The sequence below is a fragment of the Dendropsophus ebraccatus genome, chromosome 13 (assembly GCF_027789765.1).
Source record: "Dendropsophus ebraccatus isolate aDenEbr1 chromosome 13, aDenEbr1.pat, whole genome shotgun sequence".
NCBI classification, from domain to species: Eukaryota; Metazoa; Chordata; class Amphibia; order Anura; family Hylidae; genus Dendropsophus; species Dendropsophus ebraccatus.
Window position 1 is genome coordinate 55,417,485 of NC_091466.1, and position 24,233 is coordinate 55,441,717.

The 24,233-nt window shown below is 45.3% G+C and overlaps 1 protein-coding gene across 3 annotated transcripts in view; it reads right to left on the minus strand.

Annotated features, from left to right (window-relative positions):
- The window catches only part of VPS39 (VPS39 subunit of HOPS complex), a 121,479-nt gene that overhangs the window by 14,764 nt on the left and 82,482 nt on the right, over positions 1 to 24,233 (minus strand). The window contains exons 1-12 of one of the 3 annotated variants that reach the window (XM_069949230.1): positions 16,111 to 16,317; positions 14,160 to 14,225; positions 12,416 to 12,480; positions 11,364 to 11,406; positions 11,178 to 11,272; positions 7,628 to 7,726; positions 6,794 to 6,886; positions 6,070 to 6,253; positions 5,489 to 5,609; positions 3,640 to 3,760; positions 3,168 to 3,297; positions 1,451 to 1,593 (exon numbers count right to left, since the gene is read on the minus strand). In XM_069949230.1, coding sequence (XP_069805331.1) covers positions 1,451 to 1,593; positions 3,168 to 3,297; positions 3,640 to 3,760; positions 5,489 to 5,609; positions 6,070 to 6,253; positions 6,794 to 6,886; positions 7,628 to 7,726; positions 11,178 to 11,272; positions 11,364 to 11,406; positions 12,416 to 12,480; positions 14,160 to 14,225; positions 16,111 to 16,183 — 1,233 coding nt within the window. In that variant the 5' untranslated portion in view covers positions 16,184 to 16,317. Of the gene's footprint in view, positions 1 to 1,450; positions 1,594 to 3,167; positions 3,298 to 3,639; positions 3,761 to 5,488; positions 5,610 to 6,069; positions 6,254 to 6,793; positions 6,887 to 7,627; positions 7,727 to 11,177; positions 11,273 to 11,363; positions 11,407 to 12,415; positions 12,481 to 14,159; positions 14,226 to 16,110; positions 16,318 to 22,676; positions 22,698 to 24,233 lie in introns of those variants that run through there. The other 2 variants (XM_069949232.1, XM_069949231.1) reach the window with 2 other exon arrangements.

The window sequence follows — 24,233 nt, forward strand, 5'->3', positions numbered from 1 at the left end:
CTTCCTCAGTGTCTTGTGTCTTGACAAATGGCAAAATGGCAAAAACAGTAGCCCCCCTTTCTGCTCTCCCTTTAGCTCAACTCCCTCAGCAGATTATTAGCCAATAATGGGGATCGGACAGACATTTACACCTATCTTTCACAATGCTGGATGTTCTACAACAGCCATGCCAAACTCTTGCCTGTGGTGTCATTATTTTTGGCCTGCCACGCTAATCACTTGATGTTTTAAAGAAAATTATAATAAGGGTGGGCCAGACAGCTGCTCAGACCTCCCATATTATAATCTTGTATGTCGCAGGCAGTTTCTCTTAGTAGTGTGAGTAGTGTCCGGACGTGGTTGATGTGGTGACATCATTGCACACATCCCATGCCAGAAGCCTCCTGCAGCCTCTGGAGCCATGGAAAGGGCGAGTTCAAGCTAACGGGATAGTAATTAACAGCTATTGGGGAGAGGTGGCTTCAATATAAGACTCTTGGGAGGGCTGGCTTCTATATTAGAGACTAGAGATGAGCTAACCTCGAGCATGCTAGAGTCCATCCGAACCCGAACTTTCGGCATTTGATTAGCGGTGGCTGCTGAAGTTGGATAAAGCCCTAAGGCTATGTGGAAAACATGGATATAGTCATTGGCTGTATCCATGTTTTCCAGACAACCTTAGGGCTTTATCCAACTTCAGCAGCCACCGCTAATCAAATGCCGATCGTTCAGGTTCGGATGGACTCGAACCTGTTTCGCTCATCTCTATTAGCGACTCTTGGGGAGGGCATGCTACTATATGAGAGACTATTGGGGAGGGCTGGCAACTTCTGTCAATAACTCAAGGCTCACGGTACCGTTAATATGCCACTGGTGTCCACGTCACTGCTGTACATACCACCAATGATGCCAGATGCTTTCTGCCATAGAGGAGCCAGCATACTAGGCCGCAGGCCAGCCATTCTGCAGTATGTGTGTCATGGGTGGTACGTGCAGCAATGATGTGTTTTCTTCCCTCCGTCTAGCACCATCAACTGCTTTAGCACACCACGATTGGCTGCCCCTAGCAGAGGGGTGGGGGGGTTGAGGTTTAATCATATCATAGCAATTTATCATATCATTTATCATAGTGCACAGCGCTGGGAGACTCACACCACTGACAGTGCCAGGAGTGCCACATGCATTCTTCAATAATTATCAAGATGTGACTTTGTCTAATTTTGGCCCATTATCTATTTGAGTACCACACCCCTGTTCTACAAGCTACCGAATGTTTTTGTTTCTTACTAGTGGATGTTTTCTCAGATGCAGCAGCTCTGCACATCCGGCCAACACTACATTACCCATGTGGTGAGCAAATGATTTGTATGCCTGTAACATTATTGTTTCACCAGCAAAATCACACAGCCACTGGCCGTTTGGCAGATGCTGCTATGTGAGGCAGCTTTAGTTTAATCAATTGATTACTTACCTGGGTCAAATAATCTATGAGCGCAAGGTTGGCCTTTTCCAGTTCGGCTCCTGAGAGCTGTGGTACTGGATTGGGATACTGCAGTTGTTTCTTGTAGTCAGAGGGCAACAAATCTGGGTACATCCCAATAACATGGGTTGGATCTGGGAAAAATATGCAACAAGGTTTTAAGTGGGGGTGCCAAACAAAAGTGTAACAAGTTGCCACAAATCAAGAAACAAATATTAAAAATAAATCTGTCCGAGAAGCAAGAAACAAAAGCAGCACTCCACTTGTGTCCAAATTAGTCCCCCCTCATCTTTGACAAGAATAAGCTGTGATGTGCAACAAGAGCTCTGTGTGAGCTCTGTGTATTCCATATTCCCATTACGGATTTGATGGATGAGGATATGTGATAACCGAAGGCTTAGCAGCAGCCTTAAAGCTTTATTAGCATTTTTAGTAACTTTAGACCTTTAAAAAGTTGGTGATCACACTCGGTCTCACCCCTGAGACCAGCTGCGACCAGAGATAAAACCAGAGGGGAATGTACAGCAGCAAACATGTATCCCTGGCTTTCAATTAAATCTAACTTGTTCTCTTTATTAAGTCTAGGGAGTACAAAACTGCGTGAGAAGAGCCATGTAGTTCACAGGATGTCAGTTACACAAGAATGAGCTTCTTTCTACACAATACAGCATCTAATTTACTGGGGATCACATGACCCAGCTGCAATAAAGAAATGTATGGATACAGCTGAGCTAGGATAAAACAGATGACAATGCAGCAATACAGTGCTTCTTTAACCCCCTCCCGCACTGTAAATTAACATCGCTGCAGCAACAGTAATTGCCGTAACCGCCAGCACCGGAGCCTCGCTCCAGTGCTGACAGTTAACCCTATAGATACTGCAGTCGGCGCGACCGCAGCATCTATAGGGCTTCAGACAGGGAATTCTCCCTCTCCAAAGGGAGAATTCTCTGTCTTATAACCATAAGGGATCTGCGATCGGGGCTTCCAGTGTCCTGGCTAAGGAGTCCGACAGGGAAGGAAGGCCGGTGTGCCGCCGTGAGCTCTGCCTCCTGCTGTTGTTACAGGCTTCTAACAGCAGGGAACAGAGGAGAGGGGGCAGAGCTACATACTAAAGCTTATGGGATCATTATGATCCCATAAGTTGAACTCCAAAAATGACCTGGGCATTGATGTACCAATGTCCAAAGGTCATGAAAGAGTTAATTTAGAGTCACTGTCGTCATAACTTTCAAAATTTGAATTAACAGTAGATGTGATATGTCTGCTATTTACATTCATTATTTTATATATACTTTTATAGGTATCATGGAAAACATGGCAAGAGAGTCAGTCATTTGGTTGATGGACACATCACTCAGGCCAGGACTTGTTTAGTGAGTTTAGTCTTGTTTTTGTTCAACCAGCACAATACTAAAGCTTCAGGAGACTGGACTGGAGATTATAGCTTTGTTATGAAGCATGATAAAGTTAAAAAAAAAAAAAAAAAATTAAATGTAGATTACAAACTTGCTTTATATCACATCTACTGTTGATTTAGATTTTGAAAGTTATAATGACAGGCTACACTTTAAAGATACCGACTGTAAAAAGGACAAGTAAAGTTCAATAGCTACATCACCCACCACAGCATAAAAAGCCTTTACCGATACAAGAGTCCCATGGTAAATGCATTCTTTTATTTAGAATGACATAAGGAAAGTCTTACCAGTACCAAGCTTGGCAAACACCTGCATTGATTCATCAAAACGTTTCTGGCAAAAAAGGTTGAAGGCATACAAGTTCTGAATGTGATGGATCTGCTGTCGCTTTTCACTATCAGCATCGTCTTTCATCCTCTGCCAATAAAAATAAATTCCAAACAAATAAATGGGCTGGGATTCTAGTGGCAGATCAAAGCCCTGCAATTGCAAAATCCGACACAAAATTTGGTGGCAGCAGAGAGGCCCATGTCGCCCTTTACTGACGCTGCTCAACATAAAATATTATTAAAAAAAATAAAAATAAAAAAGCCATAATACAAAATGAAGTTATTTTACAAAGTAATACACCTTTATTACTGCACTATATTAAAAAAAAATAAGTTTTACTCTTTGGAGTACCCCTTTAAGTATAATTATTTTGCTGAATGTTCACTACACGAAATAAAAAAAAAAAACTATGTAAATCCTGAAACTTACCGCCAATTGTAAAGCAAGTTCAAACTGCTTGTCCTGCAGTAGCTGCTGTATCTGTGTTGCAATGGAGACAGGAACCAACCTCCAAACAAAGTGATTACTGGCTACATAGACAATGTTTGGACTAAAAAATGAAAAGGGAAAAAAAATTATTATAGAAAATATGTATAAAAAGACGTAAAAATTTCAAACTAGAGAAAAGATGGGGCTTTTTATTCCATAATATAACTTATAATTAGCTGCTTACATCATATGAAACAAATACAAAATGGTAGATTTAAATGCATACTCCAGTGAAAATCTTTCTATTTCAAGTCAACTGGTGTCAGAAAGATCTAAAAGATTTCAGGGCTGTAGAGTCGGAGTCAGTTAGTTTTGGCTGGAGTTGGAAAAAATGTACCAACTCTAGCTTTAAATTATCTTAAAAAAATGTTGATATGAATTTTATAAGTTTTGCTCATCATTATATTTTATGAGCAATATTCTAATTGGACACTGGCCCTATCAGATAATGGTGGTCGGGAAGTTGTCGGTCACTATTTGGCAGCTTGTTTCTGAGCTGGAAAAGTCCAGTGTGTGGGGGGAGATCTGTGCTGTTCTCTTCCTGAATGCTGGATGACTGTACATGAGCAGCAGTGTAATGTGAAGATATCCTGTGTAATATAGAGGAGGAGGAGAAGACATAAGTAGCGCAGCAGTAACCTCTCTCCTCAATGTGGTGGTTTCTCTCTGGGAGAAGATTGTGTTTTTCTTCAGTGTGTTATGGCTTCTGTGTGTGCGCTATGGCTGCAGCAGGCTGTGTGTATGCATGTGTGTTTGCTATGGCTGCAGCAGGCTGTGTGTGTGTGCACGCGCTATGGCGTGCCCTCTCTATATCACTGTGTGACCCCTCTATATCACAGGGATCTGGCATTGTTAGCAGTGTTTCTTTGTGTATGATAAATATTAGTTAAAAACATAGAAGATTGTCAACAGAAAAGACCACCTGCTCTATCTAGTCTAGTTGTGAGTGGTTCAGGACATGGAGGCTGGAGACTGGCTGCATCCACTGCACATACAGGAGAAGCTGCTTTATAGCTTTCCTCATTCCCTTAGAAGTCGCCCCAGGAACATGTAGGACATTAGGGAGAAGCTGCTGAGCCAGTATGATAACAACTCCCCTGGTATCTGACTGGCCATTTATGAAGGAGCAGGAGTCAGTCCTGATAAAATTCAGGAGTCTGAGTCGGAGCTGCGGCTTATCCACATCCCTGATAGATTTATAATTTACCTTCAAGTCTTCCCATACTTATTAGCTGCTGTATGGCCTGCAGGAAATAGTGTTTTCAGTCTAACATCTCTGTTTGAGACAGGAACTGTCCACAGTAGTAGCAAATAGGAAACCTCTCCAGCTCTGGACAGTTCCTGTCTCGGACAGAGATGTCAGCAGAGAGCACAGTGTCAGACTGGAAAGAAAACACCACTTCCTGTAGGACATACAGCAGCTGATAAGTACTGGAAGACAAGATTTTTAAATAGAAGTAAACAAATCTATAACATTAATGACACCAGTTCATCTGAAAGAAAAGGATTTTCACTGGAGTACCCCTTTTCAGGATTAGAAAAACATGGCCCCTTTCTTCCGGAAACAGCGCCACTCTTGTCTTCAGTGTGGGTTTTGCATCTCAGTTCCATTTAAATAAATGGAGCTGAAGGAGCTATTTTCATCAGTTTTTCCACCAGTTTTCACCAAGCTCAGCTCTAGGGTTGGTGGAGACCTCCAGAAGCGTTCACTAGGACCTCACTTTGTGCCACATAGCTTACAGCTGCCAATATAAAGAAGACATCTAGAATTTAAAACACAATTTCTCACCCTCCGGATGTAATAAAGCGAGGCCGCTGCAGCTCAATGCTTTGCACCAAGAGGCGGGGTTCAAATGTTCGTACTTCCACGTACCTGGGCAGCACGGCAATGATATAAGGAGGCTGGTGTTCTGTTAGGTGCAAACACAATGATTTTCGTTACATTTTAGTGAAGAATAAAATGGTGGTCACTAGAAAATGGGACAGGCCTCGACCACGAGCACATAAGATAAAAAAAAATAAAAAGGCAACAAAACAGTCAGGAAATGAAGATATTATAGGCATGTGCAAAAAGATACAGTGGAATAAAACTGTGTATTCTGTAACCTTAAAGGGGTTGTCCAGGCTTAGAAAAACATGGCTACTTTCTTCCAGAAATAGCATCACTCATGTCCTCCGTTTGGGTGTGGTTTTTGTAGCTCACTTTCATTGAAGTGAATGAAACTGAATTGCAATACCATACCCAACCTGAAGACAGGGATAGCGCTGTTTTTGCAGTTTTGTAATTCTGCGTAACCCCTTTAATATATGACAATTCTGCTGTAGTGTTGTAACTAGTTGTACTGTCTGCAGGAAATGAACCATGCTCACCCATTGCCATGGGGATATCAGTCCAGTTTAGGGCACACTTGGGTGTGCAGGTCCCCTCCTCGTTTAAGACCACAGTCAGGTCATCCTGCCCCACAGCCACTTTTCCATCGGCCAGTGGCACAGCGAGTGGTTCCAGTTGTTTCCCAGTGGGAAAGAGTTCCTTAATGGAGCCTTTTCCATCCACCTGTAAGAAGAACACAGGAGTTGTACTAGCATCCATGTAAAAAATTAACACATGTTCTGGAAACTGCCAACAGATTAAGGCTGGGTTCATACTACGTTTTTGCAATCAGTTTTTTTCATCATTTTTTTGCAAAAATAACGGATGCATGTGTGTGCATCCATTTTAATTAGTTTTTCCATTGAATTCAATAAAAAAAAAAAGATCAAAACAGATCCGTTTTTTTAACGTACACAAAATCAACCTTATTTTTGTGTCAGTTTAAAAAAAAAAAAAAAGAATCTGTTTATATTTATAATGGAATTCAATGGAAAAACTGATGGGAAAAACTGGATTGCAAAAACGTAGTGTGAACCCAGCCTAAGGCAGGACTATCATTTACAGTATTCAGCCAATCACAGAGCTGAACGGGGGAGCGGGATGCTACTGGAGGCCAGTTGAATGTGAACACAGCCACTGAATAAACTGAGGGAGGCAGAATGCACAGTTAGTAACCTGGCTGCACTGGTATATACAATACGAGCCAGAGTAGAAGACTCTTACCCGGATCAGATAGTAGTCTCTTTTGAATCCCACACATATAGAATTTTCACACCATGCCATAGATTTGGGGACATCAGGAACACTAAAGTCACCCTGCAAATAAAGGAATATGTTATGTGTTAGAAAAGGAAACCTGCAATACTATATAACCTCTTACATGCCACGGTCAAATCATGAGCCCTGTACTTCTCAGTTATGATGTTCTTCGTCCTAAAAATAAACTTCTCTACGTGTTTTCATTTAGACTAAGATCACATTTACATTGCTTACATTTCTGATGGGGCCACGATGGCTTTCATGCTGTCAAGTGTTTTCCCTAAGGATGCGTTCACACGTACAGGATCCGCAGCAGATTTTATATCAATGTAGCTAAAAAACTGAACACAGCATTAAATCTGCGCCATCAAATCTGCTACAGATCCTGTATGTGTCACCGCACCTTTAGGCTATGTTCATCGGCCGGATGATCTTTAGCACCGCTGAGTTCTGGTGCGAGCGCATCCCTGCACGTCTGCATAAAACCCCCTACTGCACACAATGGAGCGTGCGGTCAGAGCCGCATGTTCCATTGTGTGAACTGACAGTGTTTTCTCGCAGCGCCGCTAGGGATTCATTCAGCCTTCAGCACAACGTAAGTGATTACTGCGGAACTTACGTTGTGTGAACATAGCCTTAAAACTATATCAGCACCTCATGTGAATGCAAGCAAATTGTGGGTAGTCTGTAGTCCTACAGATATAGTGCAGATTGAGTAAGAGGCACATGGTGACCAGTTTGGGTAGGATGACTCTGAAAGCATAAAGACAAAGCAGGTTTACAATTGCAGTGAATCACCTGAAGTTCATGGAACGAGCGATCCTTCCAGTAGTACAGCTGCAGTTTCCGTCGCACAGCCACGCACATCTTTAGCGTTTCTTCGCCTGTCTTAGTATGCTAGGGGGAAAAAAAAGGAATTAAAAAAAACAATCCATTTTTCTCCCTCATTATTTGTGCCACACACAGTGGATTTGGAGACATTGGGTACACTAAAGTCACCTTTACCATTTCGGTATAGCTGGGACATTTTGATTACTTATGTGATCACTTCTTAGTATTTTTTTTGTTTGTTCATTACATTTACTGTGCAGGATTAATAATAATATTTTAGTAGTTCAGACAATTCGGCATGAGACACTACAAAATGTTAGGTTTTTTTATAATGGAAAATTGGGCAAGGCCGTTGATTTGAACTTTTACCATGAGATTCTATTAGCAGAGTCACTTAAACAGGCGAAGAGTAAAAAAAAAAAAAAACTGCACGCCTAGATTCCCCACCACAGGAAGTGCTGTGATAACACTGTGCATGTGATCCGGCACTGGCCTCAGCAGTCATGTGCTGCACATGCAACATATCTTTACGGTTTTTACACAATGAAGGAGAAAATGAATGATGTACTTATCTGAACTGACCTTTATATAAATGTGCATTTCCAACAATAAAATTCTATTAAGGTCAAAGTAACAACAAAATCTGTCTCTACAGTCTACCATAAACTGATATGGAGCATAACAGCTAAACACATTAAAGGCCCTATTACACAAAACGATGATTGGCCATATTTGGCCGATAATCGCTTAGTGTAATAGAAGACAACGATCACCCAACATGCAGATGTCCGCTAATCGTTTTCTTTCAACACGTTGAAAAGTCAATGATAAGAATCTGCTGCCTCGCTCTGTGGAATAGGAGAGACGGCAGCAGACCAGAGTTAGGGCTCTATTCCACCGGACGATTATCGTTTGCATAATCGTTAACGATTAACGATCTCAAACGACCGCTATTGCGAAAGACCTGAAAACGTTCACTCATTTCCATGGAACGATAATCGTTACTTATGATCGTAATTGCGATTGTTTTTCTTCGCTATTGCGTTCGTATCTATTGCGAACGACCGAACGATGTCTTATTCAATGCGAACTATTTGCGAACGAGTAACGATAAAAATAGGTCCAGGTCTTATAAAGCGATCAACGATTTCTCGTTCAGTCGTTAATCGTTAACTGCATTTCAACCGAACGATTATCGTTTAGATTCGAACGATTTAACGATAATCTGAACGATAATCATCCGGTGGAATAAGGCCCTTATCCTCTATGGGCTGACCAGACGATCCAGCAATCACCCAGGCAGCTCCCTATGGCCCCTTCCTGGCTCTTACCCGCTCGCTGCTAGTGTGTGTAATAGTGCCGACACCAAGTGGGGAACAAGGACTGAGCAAGCGCTGACCTGACAGGTCGGCGCTTCCTTGCTCCCTCTCGTCGCCCCATGTAATAGGGGCTTAAGCCATTATAACTGGCTGTATATCTGCAGTAAAACCCACAAATAATGCAGTAAAACATGAAATAGACCTCGCCAAGCCCCATCATGCTTCACTGGTCTCTGGTGTCCTCAGGGGTAACAGGACCTTCATACCCTTCATAATATTGATAGGACACAGCACCAATGTCCATGAAGTGCCTCTCTGCTAACAGCTTCTGATAGTGCTGAGCTGTCTTTCCGAACTGTTTGGGTTCGGCAACATTCGGTATCTGAAGTTGGATGCCGTCTTAGGGTGGCATCCAATCTCTCCAGATGCTGCAAGCCAAATACTGAGTAGGTTCGAGCGAGCTCAACACTACTCCTCCTGGAGGCTTTTATGAGACAGAAGTAACCCTTAAACTACTTTCTGTACAAAAGATCTCTACTTTACCAAAGTCGCCTACCCCTGGCAGGAGCTGGTATTTGGCCAATTCTAATTCTTTATGGCCTTACATATAAAATAAAATGTATAACTCTCACAAGATCAAGAGCAAACGCTATGACCTAAACAATGGCCCCGCAGAGAAAATCCTCATACCAATGTCCACACTGTATAATAAGATAATGAGCGCTCTGGTGAATACAGAGATGAAATGAAGACGTCCCTGGCCTCCTAATCCCCAGATCCAATCATCATTGTACAATTATATAAACTTCTGAAGCACAAAGCAGATGTCCGCTTCATGTCATAATGAACTGGAGGTTTGTGTACTAGAAGAATAGTGTTTACTCCCCCTGGTATATAATGAATGTCTAGTATAACACTAACTGCACTTTATTAGAAGGCACAGAGCAACTCTTTTATGACGTGTCCACTGTATACTGTTAAAGGGATGTACACCCCTAAACACTTTAAAGTGACACTGTCATCCCCTTTTTGCATTCTGACTTCTCTACACAGGTGTAAAGGGTAAATTTTGCAGTTTTCATACCTTATTTCATATCATACGTCATGGTGCTTGTTCCAGTAAAAAGTGATCTTTTATCATCTGCGGATTGGGATACCTGGGCGGGGCTTCTAGGCCACAGTGCAACTTAGCACCGCCCCCACCCCAGCCATAGACCCCCTTCCCCTTAGTGACGTCATCGCGACATAGGCCCCGCCCTCTCAGTGGACATTGGTAAGGGGGTGGGACCTAGACTGCTATGGCGTCACAGCGGGGTGGGGTCCACGCTGTAGTTGTGGGCGGGGGTAAGTGGCAGTTCGGTCAAGAAGCACAATCCGCAGCTGATAAAAGATCACTTTTTACTGAAACAAGCATAATGACGTATGATATAAAATAGGATTTGAAAACTGCTAAATTTACCCTTTACACTTGTGCAGAGAAGTCTTAATGCAAAAAGGGGGCGACAGTGTCGCTTTAAGCCTCTATTATTTAATATAAAGTTTTGATTGGATGAATTCTGGGTGCCCAGACCCCCACGAACACAAGAAGGAGCCTCTAAACTTGTGCGGAGGCCAAAACTGGTTTCCAACCACATGTCGTCTGTATTTGGCACATGTGGCCTTTCTGTCTTTTTCAACAGGCCCCGGTAACATGGAAACCAAACCCTTGTGTCTTTAGTCACTGAAAGAGCAGATCTGACCCTGCTAAGACAGCATATCTGCCATGTTGGGGTAAAACAGGAAGTTACACGGTTGCTGGGTCTACCATTTCTAATGTCTAAGAGTTGCAACTTGAGATTTTTAAATAGAAGTAAATTACAAATCTACATAACTTTCTGACCCCAGTTGATCTGAAAGAAAAATATGTTTTTGCTGGACAACCCCTTAAAGGGTGTCCGTGACTAGGTGGGTCAAGGACTGCGTGTTCAGACACACTGATTGCTAGACAGAGCTGGGAGAAGAGCCCAGCACTTCTTCAACATGATATAATTTAAAAGCCAAGTCCATCTGCTGGTACTGTTCTGACACATAAGAAACGGCCAGAGATGCTCACTCAGCCAATCACTGGACACGGTGATGATCAGTCTCAGGCAGTGTGATGTCATGGATCAGTGAGCACTGCAATAGCATCAGTAACAAACTAAATAAAGCCAACTCACCTGCAAGTCACAAGATAGTAGGGAGGCTCCCTTTGCCTTTGAAATGGTGGTCATAAGTTGGAAGGTGAACAAGTCATGGACGCATACATTGTTATCTACGGGAGGAGGGGGGAAAAAAAAGGATATTTCACAATGCAGTCAGCAGAACATGCACATGACACCAATGTATTTCATAAGGCAGCTCACCAAGCAGGCTGACCAGGATCTTGAACTGAGGAACAACATGAATCTGAGAGGAAAAAAAAAAAAAGTCATCCAAACCTCGTGATTTCTGTGTGAGCAGCCAACCATACGGCCTATCATTAATTGTACAAAGCTGGAGAACCCCTAATTACTTCCATGGGTATACAAAGTTAAAATGTAGTTATTCCCTATACACAGGAATTGAGTTAAGTGTCAGAGCATAGCACTAAGGTGCCTTCAGCAGCTTCATAGAAAATAAATGGAGTGGTGGGTCAATGCTCCATCCAAAACAATGGAGTTGGGTCCTTGTTTGGAGATTGTGGGGTGTCAATAATACACATATAGGTTCCTTCCCCTTCTCTGGCCAATCATAGCACAGCTCCTACTCCTCACTGCTATGCTATGAATGTGCTGGTGAAAGTGCACGTAACAGCCTGTGCTGGGCTCATTGTTAACAGAGATGACATGTGGGCAGAGATGTGGTTACTGATGCACTGATGGTTTTGCAAGGTATCATCATGTCAGCAAAAAGAAAAAAAATAGCAGCACAACAAGGAAGTACTGAATGTCTGCTGCTGACAAGGAAGAAGACTACATTGTAGCACTAGACCTTAAAGTAAATGTACCACTAGGTACACTGATTTGTGTTTTTCACATGAACAGACAGGCGCCAGCGCGGGGATGCCGTAGTCGCAGGTTTTTTTGGAACCGCAGCCCTGCTTCCGAGCACCGGCCCTGCATGAAGCAGCTGGCCCCCAGTGTGGTCCTCCCCTCTGTGAAGCGGCTCCATTGATTCTAATACAGTCGCGTCACAGAGGGGAAGGGGTCTTGTCAAACTGGGGGCTGGCGGGCCCACCCCCAGTGCTTCATGCCGGGCTGGTGCTGTTCATGTAAAAAACACAAAGCGATGTACCTAGTTGTACGTTCACTTTAAGTTTTTTTGTTTTTTTTCTGGGAGTAATTTTCATTTAAATGAAGTGATTTTCACATATGTTACAGATCACGTAGGCTATCACATGGAGTGAAGTTATCTGAGGTGACATTTCATCTCCTACCTGCTGAATTTTCTTAGCAAAATTCTTATTTGATTTTTCTAGTGTTACTTCAAACTGGTTACAACCTAAAAAAAAAAAAAAAAAAAAAAAAAAAAAAAAGGTAACATTTATATTGCAAAAAAACACTAAAAAAGGCAAAAAATTATAGGTTATTATAGGTTTTCCTACATAAATGGATTTTCACACATCATGTTTACTACCAATGAGGGCCATGCCATGTGCTATACATTCTTACTGATGTTAATATCTAATACGTCTTCACAAGCCCCTATAATGGTACGTTTACACGAAGCAATAATTCACCCAATCGGTCGTTTGACGATTTTGAAGCAACCATTTGGTTTTTATAACTATCACCATTTAGACAGAGATAAATCGTTACAAAAATCGTTATTGCGATCGTTTTTAAGATCACTTAAGCCCATCTCACACATTGGGTGAATCGGTGAAAGACTGTTTACACGAAGCGATCTGCGAATTTTTAGCGAACAACCAACGAAGATTTGAGAACATGTTGAAAGACCAAGATGAATCATTTCTCGCTTGTCGCTTGATCGTTTGCTGTGTTTACATGAGCCGATTATCACTCAAATGCAAGCATTAATGCAAAAATTCAAACGATAATCGTTCCATGTAAACGCACCATTACACTGGCCAACTATAGGCAACGAGCTTCACAAGAGACATCCATTTGGCTGATGACAGGCCCATGTACAAGTGTCAGCAATAAGCTAAGGGAGCGGCAAAACACCTGCTTGTCGCCCCATCAAATCTTTTGGCAGCGGCAAAATTTATCGACTATCGACTGCTCATCTGCAAACAGGAGATGTATGGGTGATAGTAATATATTTAAATAGCCGCACAATTATGCAGTAGTATTTCGTGCATCTTGGCATCTCTCTTTATGTAAAAACAAATGGCAGAAATCAGAGGGTAAACCACCGGACAGCTATACTCCCCACTTGGGTTTAATGTTGACCCCCCAAACAGATCCCATACCCTAAAGCAGGGGTAGGAAACCTTGGCAAAACTACAATTCTATGCACGGTCCATGAATATGAACAATGCTACAGAAGGGCATATGGAGCTTCCAGTATGATCGTTCATTATGCCAGGAAATCTGAAACTGTTAAGGAGTAGCTTCACACACACCGTATCGCAGCAGACCCACAGCATCAAATCTGCACCATCAAATCTGCTGCGGATCCTGTAAGATTTAAACAACTTCAGAACTCCCGACGCCATAATAAACGATGTCGGGAGCTACAAACGTCTTCCCATACTACATTGTCCATTTATTGAACGCGCACTGAACCTGTGAATCCCACATTAATTTACGTGATTCTGCACCAAATCTGCCAGTAGCTCAGAAACCTAAAAAGAGGACATGTCCTGTGTGTTTTCAGGCTCTCCCTACAGCTTTTCATGCATTTACTTTGCACTTAGCTGACCACCTTTAAATAATTGATCTTTACATTAGTGACGCAATTGGTGCCCTAGGGCTGCATCCATCTTCTCCAGCCATTGGTAGTTATACCACACCCGACCATACGGTACATTCTCTCATCTCTAGTGACTATACAGTATGATAGAGGAGCAGTTGCCCATAGCAACCAGATGGTTTCATTTTTAAAGGCCTCTGAAAAATAGAAGTTGGAATCTGACTGGTTGCCATGGGCAACCGCTCCTCCGCACAAGGTCTCATCTCCCCCATTGTGTAGGTGTTGACAGGATAATAACTCACCTTGCTCTTTTTTGACTCTGTACAACAGGAGATGTCCCTGTTTAGTTCCGACAAGGAGCCAGTCCTCTGAGAAGAGAGCAGACATGCATTATTAAAGGGGCAGTCACATTATTAAAGGGGCGGTCACATATTCTGAGCTCATATTCTCCAGCTCTCATAAAATATACTTGATCTCGAACAACTACAACTCTCGGCACGCCCGATCCTGTCTGATCCTGATACGAGAGGGTTGCAATTCGAGAGGTTTTGGAAGTTTTACTTAAAGGGTATGTTCACACTGATCAAATGTGGCAGAATTCCTGCCAGCCTCAGTGTCCCATAGTGTGTCTATAGGAGGGCTCGCATGCCTCTGCTCCAGCCGCTCTCCGCCCAAAGAATTGACATGTCGTGGAGAGAGTGGAGGCGCTCAAGCCCTCCCATAGACACACTATGGGACACTGAGGCAGGCAGGATTCCATGGCGGAGAGCTCCGCCGCATAATTCCGACACATTTGTTCAGTGTGAACATACACAAAATCAGAATGGGAGAGCACATAAAAAAAGCCATACTCACCCCTCCTGCCCATCTCGATGATGTCTCTATATACTGCAGCCAATCAGCGGCCTCGGCATCCACATGACATGAGATGTGATCAGAGGACTTCTATCAGGGTCTACACAGCAATGGCCCGGGAGCGAGCATGGTTTATATCTTATTTGCCCACCTATCCCTTACGCTCTTGCAAGTGTCTCTGCCATTTGCAAATGTCTGACATGTCAAATGTTTTGATCCGCCAGAGTCTGGATGTTCAGACCCCCATTCAGAGAAGCGTACTGCTAATCGCTTCCCTCCTTAGCTTACTACAGGAGATGGTCTTTATAGACTCAAAGCCTGGAAAATCCCTTTAATTCTTTGTTTATGGAAATGGAAAACTGCCTGGTACATATGAGAATTTTTTTCCTATTGAGTTCAAGGGGAAATTTTTTTATTTTATTTTTTTTTTTAAAGGCCCGTATGTGCACATTGTGAGCTGACTTCCCAGGCCTGAGATCACAGTCATCATGGTGTGACAACTGGCCGGCCCTATGGCTCATTCATGCACCATATGGAAGCTCTATGCATGAGCCATATAGGCGGAAGTGTCAGGAAACCATGTTACTCTATTATTAGGCAGCATTCCACTGTGACAGGTCAGCCGGGTTATTATACTACACAACAAGCTGCCTATATTATAGCCGAGAAGAATAAAAATACACTGGTCCCAACGATGAGTTATTGGCGGGTAAGCTCATATATGCATCAGCCTAATTGTAAAAGCATCTTAAGACGGGCTGACATGGTCCTGGTCTCATCGATTGGCACTGGGTTGCTGAGTGGTCACAATGATCTTAAAGGCCCTTTAAATATATCACGGCTGCACATCACTTGTATACACACACCATTCATTTCCCATTAATTGGACTAGCGGAGGTCTCAGTGGGAAGACTGATCAGCTTGGGGGTAACCTAATAAGGGAGTCCCCCTTTAACTCTCTATAGGACTGACAAGGATAGTGGAGTAAAGCGAGTGACTAGTGCATGCTCCACATTATACCGAGGAGGCAGGACCCCTATTACTGTAATGTTCGGGGGTCCGGTGGTCAGTGGATTGCCCCATGTGGCTGCCAGGACCCTTGGCTCTCCAGCTGTGGCAAAACTACAACTCCCATCCTGCCTGGACAGCTAAAGCTTTGGCTGTCCAGGCATGATGGGAGTTGTAGTTGTGCCACAGCTGGAGAGCCAAGGTTCCCCATCCCTGCCTTATATCATATCTATGAGCTCCATATAACCTAGAGGAGACCAGAGTGCAGACAACAACAGCTGCAGCGCCCCCTCCTGGCCTGGTGACATATATGTATGACAAGCCGGGCACAGTGTGTTTACCTCATCCCATAGACTAATAATAGACCCAGCCCCGGAGCCCAGCACTCACCCCAGGCTGCCAGGCACTCTATCTGCAGCGGCAGCTTCTCCAGGATCAGCACCTGCTCAAAGGCGTCATGCATGGCTGCAGTGGCCTAGCGACCCGCCAGGCGGCGCCCTCCCGTGATAAAACCGGGGGGTACGATACCGCGACCGGCAGGGAAGGCCTTCCCCGGTATGAAGGAACCGCGACTTCTTCCTGATACCAAGCCCCGCCCACGTGCTGGCAGCCCCGCCCACAGGGTGGTGGCTCTGTCACACGACGCGCCGTGCGACGCCCAGGGGGAGGAGCTACCACAGCCATAGGATTGCATAGGCTTGTATTATACTCAGTCTGTACGAAACCTGCAGTCTGCTGAGTAGTCTCTGTATTTAGCTTCCCCTCAGGTGCTGCAAGACTACAACTCCCAGCATGCAAAGCTACAACTTTCTGCCTGCCCTGACAGAGTTTAGTCGACAAGGCATGCCGGGAGTTGTAGTTTTTATATATACATATATTATACAGTATATATCTAAATTGACGAGCCCTACAAGTATAACTATACCAGCTGAGTTGGAAATACCACTTCAAGCTTCACCCTTCTCTATTGTTAGCTATAGCTGGGAGAAGCGTAGGATTGTGCGCTTCACTCCCTGGCTCACAACTTGATCTGACTCCATTGTAAATCTATGGATCAGGACTCCAACATGTTATACTGAGCACCAAGCCAGGGAGTAAAGTGCAGAGTCTTCTGTCTATAGTGTTCGGTGGTGGTCCTAGCACCAGGGCCGTCTTTCCATTGGGCAGGGTAGGTGCCTGGGGGCCCATGGGTCATAGGGGGCCCCTTTGCACGCAGTTAAAGGGGTAGTGCGGCCGTGTCGACCCCCGTCCGCCATCTTGGGACAATGTCGTCATCTTCGGGAGGCCGGCTGAACCGCTCCATCCGTCCCTCATGCCGTTCCCCCCACTGCCACATCATAACTGTGCTCAGCCGCGATTGGCTGAGCAAAGTTATGCTCAGCCAATCGCGGCTAAGCAGCTGATGATGTGGCAGAGGGGGGCCGGCATGAGGGACGGATGGAGCGGTTCAGCCGGCCTCCCGAAGATGACGACATTGTCCCAAGATGGCGGACTGGGGTCGACACAAGATGCGGTGAGTATAATACACCACACTTCCAGGTTTAGCGTGGGTGGGGGAAGGGGGCCATTCACATACATAACATACATTACAAAGTTGTATAACTTTGTAATGTGTGTTATTTTGTGAATAATTGTTTAGCGCCGCACTACCCCTTTAAAGCTCTAGGCATCCCCCAGCTCCTCTCTATGTCCCGGCAAGCCCCAACCCATGTAACGGCCCCCAATACATAGTTAAAGGGGTAATCCAGTGAAAATCTTTCTTTCAACTGGTTTCTGAAAGTTATATAGATTTGTAATTTACTTCTATTTAAAAATCTCAAGTTTTCCCATACTTATCAGCTGCTGTATGTCCTGCAGGAAGTGGTGTATTCTTTCCAGTCTGACCTAGTGCTCTCTGCTGCCACCTCGGTCCATGTCAGGAACTGTCCATAACAGTAGAGGTTTTCTATGGGGATATGTTACTGCTCTGGACAGTTCCTGACATGGACAGAGGTGGCAGCATAGAGCACTGTGTGTAAACCAAGTATGAGTGGGCACCATGAATTAATCCACCAATATGATAATCAAATAGAGTGGGTGCAAAGAACATAAAGGGTACATTAAAATACACATTACCTAAAGAAAAAATGTTGTGTACCCAAAAAGAAGGCTGCACTTTCCATGTATAGCAAGATAATCAATTTATTACAAATAAAGAAAGCACAGAGTAGAGTACATACACATTAATAACACTTAAAAACAGAAACCACATGGGGAGGACCCACAATACCCAGGAACCCCCCCCCCCCACACTAGAAACCCCAACTCTGATATAAAGAATAAACGCTGGTCGTCAACGTAGTCCGCCAAATCCGACACAATACTCTGGATGCCGATATCTGAAAAACAAAAGGGAAAAACACAAAAAAGGCCAAGAGCAGGACACCTATCATTGTGACAGGTGTTTTGCACCTTGCACTAGGCAGCATCTTGGCAGATGCTGCTTACAGTCTGCCAAGGGGTTAAGTGAGGATGCATGGCACACCTAACCCTTTGTGTGTCAGACTGAACTATGTGCCCCCCAGGGAGTTAAGTGAGGATGCATGCCATCCTCACTTAACCCCATGGGGGCCACATTGATGTCGCAATGTACCCATCCTTGCTGGGATGGGTGCAGTACTGGTGGGAGAAGGGGGCCCTATTTATACTCACCCCAACGTCTTATTTCTCCACCAGAGCCCGATACACTGAGCTACAACGTGTGCCAGGCTCTGCCTCTTTACTGAATCGCTGCAGCCGCTGATGAGAAATACACACCTGAACAATGTGTACTATATACATACCTGTACACTGTATACAATATATAAACACCTGTACACTGTATACTTTATATACACACCTGAACACTGTGTACTATATACACACCTGTACACTGTATACTTTATATACACACCTGAACACTGTGTACTATATACACATGGGAAGAGGCTGCCCAGAAGATATTTAGATCATCTTGGGAGCCTGTAGAAGTTAGCGTCAGTCTGCTGCCGCCGCTCCTATTACATGGGGTAACGGCCAGCAGACCATTGCTATCGGCATCAGGATTTTGGTTCCTATTGTAAACCAGCAAACAGCTGACATCGTACATGTCAGCTGACTGTTGTTTTACATCATGACCTATTACATTACATTTATCAATAATAAAAATGAGCACCAATCTGATAGATGATCATTTAGCCAGGGCTGCACGGACATCAATAGAGATGTTTGTGCAGCCCTTGGCCTAAACTGTTGTACATTACCTATCCATGCTCCCTCTTTTGCCCTCTTCTTTCACCTCTGGCGCCACGGCTGCAGCTTGAGAGCGGCCTGTATGGGCTGACAAGCTGATCAGCCAATCACTGCCCGAGCTCTGGGAGTGAAAGCAGAGGGCAGGAGAAGACAGGGAGCATGGAGAGGTTATTTATAACAACGGTTATGTGTAACAGCTACAGCCTGTACTATGGGGATGTTCTGTAGTGTAGTGTCTCAGCACAGGGTTCTGGTCTATTGCACCGGAGCAAGTAACTCCCTCAGGTTCACACAAGTGGGAGATAGTATATTATTGTGTTTTCCCCACTAGGTGTCACTACTGTCTTTATCTAACCTTTTGCATAGCTGAGGTAAATACAGGGTTAACAGTTTTGTACCAACGTGTTGCTGTGTAGCCACTTACAGGTGTGGGTGCTTTCCCTCTTGTTCTATCCTATCCTGTCCTCTCTTTCTACACACACACACACACAGAAGTCAGTGGCGGATTAAATGTACCCTGGACCCCGGGGCTGTCCACCCAACCTGGGCCCCCCGGTCAATCCGCCCACATTATACTCCGCTACTGCCCCCCCCACGCTGTCCCCAATAAACCAATAAACACTGCCTGCCTCCCCTCCCTGCTGGCCCCAATAAACATAATGTTTGGTCCCTTGCTGCTCCTAGTAAGCATTGTCCACCCCACCTCCACTGCCCCCAATAAACATACTGCTACCTGATTTCAGGAGAGGAGGGTGCTGATCTTATAGGGGAGGTCGCAATGTCACAGCAGCACAGAGGATGTCAGGAGAGGAGGGTGCTAATCCTATAGGAGAGGTCCCAGCAGCACAGAGGATGTCAGGAGAGGAGGGTGCTGATCTACAGGAGAGGTCCGAGCAGCACAGAGGATGTCAGGAGAGGAGGGTGCTGATCTATAGGAGAGGTCCGAGCAGCACAGAGGATGTCAGGAGAGGAGGGTGCTGATCTACAGGAGAGGTCCGAGCAGCACAGAGGATGTCAGGAGAGGAGGGTGCTGATCTATAGGAGAGGTCCGAGCAGCACAGAGGATGTCAGGAGAGGAGGGCGCTGATCTAATAGGGGAGGGTCACAGCAGCACAGAGGATGTCAGGAGAGGAGGGGGCTGATCTTATAGGGGAGGTCGCAGCGTCCCAGCAGCACAGAGGATGTCAGGAGAGGAGGGCGCGGATCTTATAGGGGAGGTCACAGCAGCACAGAGGATGTCAGGAGAGGAGGGTGCTAATCCTATAGGAGATGGTCCCCCTCTTCCCCCCTTATAGGTGGTACCCCTCTTTCCCCCCCCCTTATAGATGGTACCCCTCTTCCTCCCTTATAGATGGTCCCCCTCTTCCCCCCTTTATAGATGGTCCCCCTCTTCCCCCCCTTATAGATGGTACCCCTCTTCCCCCCCTTATAGATGGTCCCCCTCTTCCCCCCCTTATACCCTTATTGATGGTCCCCCTCTTATAGATGGCCCCCCTCTTTTCCCCCTCTTATAGGTGGTCCCCCTCTTTTCCCCCCTCTTATAGATGGACCCCCCTCTTTTCCCCCCTCTTATAGATGGCCCCCCTCTTATAGTTGGTCCCCCTCTTTCCCCCCTTATAGATGGCCCCCCTCTTCCCCCCCTCTTATAGATGGCCCCCCTCTTCCCCCCCTCTTATAGATGGTCCCCCTCTTTCCCCCCCTTATAGATGGTCCCCCTATTTTCCCCCCCTTATAGATGGTCCCCCTCTTTCCCCCCTCTTATAGATGGTCCCCCTCTTTCCCCCCCCTCTTATAGATGGTCCCCCTCTTTCCCCCCCCTCTTATAGATGGTCCCCCTCTTTCCCCCCCTCTTATAGATGGTCCCCCTCTTCCCCCCCTCTTATAGATGGTCCCCCTCTTTCCCCCCCTTATAGATGGTCCCCCTCTTTCCCCCCCTCTTATAGATGGTCCCCCTCTTTCCCCCCCTTATAGATGGTCCCCCTCTCTCCCCCCCTCTTACAGATGGTCCACCTCTTTCCCCCCACTCTTATAGATGGTACCCCTCTTTTAGATGGTCCCCCCTCCGTGCAGGCAGATTTAAAAAAAAAACAAAAAAACCTCAAAAAAACCTTACAACCCGTTCCCCCGTCGATCCATCCTCTCCTGTCCTGCAGGCTCCGTCTGTCCCCCGGCTGTTGCGCAGCTGGCGGAGGTGTCCCTTCCTATGCCCCGGCAGCGCGCGCATCAGAGAGCTCCCCGTGCGCCGGAAGTCACAGCCAAAGGCGCACGGGGAGCTCTGTGATGCGCGCGCTGCCGGGGGATAGGACGGGACACCTCCGGCAGCTGCGCAACAGCCGGGGGACAGTAAGAGCAGGACTCTTGTGACCGCAAGCAAAACAATGCTTGCGGTCACAAGAGCCTGCAGTGGCGAGGGGGGGCCGGGACGCAGCGGCATTATAATGTGGGCGGCGTGGCATGGGCCCCCCGGGCGGCCGCCCAAACCGCCCACATTATAATCCGCCATTGACAGAAGTGATCAGTTCTGGTCTACTTCTCAGTGTGAGAGCAAGCAAACCAACTAGTTTCTGCTGAAGTTAAAGGGAACCAATCAGCCCAATTGGGCTGATATGGTTCCCTGGAGCAATGTATAAAGCTTACCAGCCGCGTCTGCAGCTTTTATTCCCCTGGCTTGTGACAGACACCGGTGAAGTAGTCATCTGGGTGGCTCCACGCCCGTGTCTAGTCACATCGCTCTGCCTGTCAGCCTGCTCGGAGGGATGATTGCTAGACAGGGAGGCCAGTAACGGACCACTATGCCTGTCAATAATTCCCGCGGAGCGCGCTGGAAGGCAGAGTGCGGTGACTAGAAAGGGGCGGGGAGCCAACCAGATGACTACTTCCCCGCCCGTGTCTGTCACGAGCCAGGGGAATAAAAGTCATTTTTCCCCTGTATAAAGCTCCTGCTGCAGCAGCAGCTGGTATGTGCTGCGGCTGCTGCAGGAGCTTTATACTTTGCTCCAGGGAACCATATCAGCCCGATTCGGCTGATTGGTTCCCTTTCAGCCAGGGCCAGGTTCCCTATCAGGGACACAGGATAGCAATTTAGGATTTTCTCCTGATGTAAGCAACCGCAACTATGCAGAACTAAGCGTCCACCAGGGTAGAGAAGCCAAACAGGGTGGACACATGCAGGGCAGTTACCTGAAGCTACAGTATAGAAACTGACCCCAGTGGGACAAAGCTACGGAACATCTACATCTACACTAGACTTTGGTTTCCTCCTTGCGCACCTGCAACTACACCTACACACACACACCTGTACACTTGGGTTTCCTCCTGCTTACTGTGGTGCTACCGTGCCAACTGTCCGTGGTGGGTTCAACAACACTCTTGGCTACTGTGACTAGTGCCCAAGTGATCCTAGACCCACTCAGCTACCACACCACCGGGTCATTTTAGATGCAAAGATTTCTTGGCCGTGGGGGCTAAAAACAAGCGCCGGTCAAAGAAATTGGCGACCCCTTTGCTGGGTCTTTACACGGCATGAGAAATCAAGCAGATGGGCTGCATCAAAGATCCTTAAGTTGCTTTGTTATAGCCATCAGACAGACGCTACACCAAATTCCCACTATCCACACAGCTGTACTTTGCTGGGAGGGTTAAACACAGTGAGGTCACCAGCAACTTTGACCTCAGATGAATCCTACCTGCATTAGAGCAGTGACAGCCCGCCATGACCATTCTTTACATAAGCCTTCCAAGAAGGGAGGGGGAGGAGGGAGATCAGAGCAGAGACGTGTGAACAGCTCAGACGTTTTTCGTGTCTTCAGCAGAAACGGCAGCAGCAGCTCAGAACTGGGGGAAGGTGTTCAAAATGTTCAAAATGTGGCAAAGGTTTTATTTGGAAGTCAAAACTTTTTAGGTATCAAAAAGCGCAAATAGAGAAGAGACCACTTTCATGTGCAGAATGTGGTATTAGTTGAAAATCATATCTTATTCGACATTCAGAAACTTTTTCACGCTCAGAAAGTTATACTGAGCAGTCAGATCTCATTCAACATCAAAGACTTTCCACAGAGGAGAAAACATTTTCATGTTCAGAATGCGGTATATGTTTTGCTCAGAAAATACATCTTGTTCAACATTAAATAACTCACTTAGGATAGAAGTCGTTTTTTATGCCCAGAATGTAGAAAATGTAAAGAGAAGCCATTGTCATGTTCAGTATGTAGGAATTGTTTTCAGCAGTCAGACGCTGTTAGACATCAGAGAATTCACACAGGGGAGAAGCCATTTTATGTTTAGAATGTGACAGATATTTTAATCAGAAATCAGCTGTTGTGAATCATCAGAGAACTCACACAGGGAAGTAGCCATTACTTCCTCTCTCAGTGATATTTTACTAACAATTTGTACAAGAAGGAAGAACGACTATTACAGTCCAAGTAAATCTTATAAGAGGGAGAAAACTATTTAGAACAAGTCATCTGTATTACCATGGGGGAGGAAGAGGGTCAGAATAACGTATAGTCAATTTTGTCCAACGTTTGAGAAAGGGAGTTTTGTTCTGGAGATTTTGCAGTTCTGTGGCATAGCCTATGCATATGTCAATTTTTAGGGGTGCTTTTCAGGGAGGAAAATACAACTTTCTGGTCCCCAGGGGGTTAACTTAATCCTCTGTGGGCCAGACTGTGGTCCTGGGGGTGACAGTCTGGTCCACAGGGAGCTAAATGAACTCCCTGGGGACCACACTGTGCTCCGTTCTGCGAGGGGGTTAACTTACCCTCCGGTCTTCTCCTACACTACACTAGTATATATTAGTGTGTGGTGTTGGGTTTGGGCACAGATGAGGTTAGGAGGGTTATTAGTGTGGTTGTGGTTTGCACATGTGGCTGTTATTACACTGATGTGTATGGGGAGAATGAGGCTGGAGCAGCTAATACCTGGGTGGACTTGTATATACTGTCTATACACCCTACAGCTATACGGTATTTATATTATTGTCGCTATTATTATTGTTGTAATAATTTGTTTGTAAGTAAAAGATTTACAGAAATACACAGCACAGCCCCCCATCATTGTGTATATATGAAGAGGGGGTCAGTAAGAAGAACAGTCTCAGTAAGATGTGATAAATTGGCAGAAAGAAAAATCTTTATATATCTTAAAGGGGTTATCCAGCGCAACAAAAACATGACCACTTTTTCCCCTACTGTTGTCTCCAGTTCAGGTGCGGTTTGCAATTAAGCTCCATTTACGTCAAT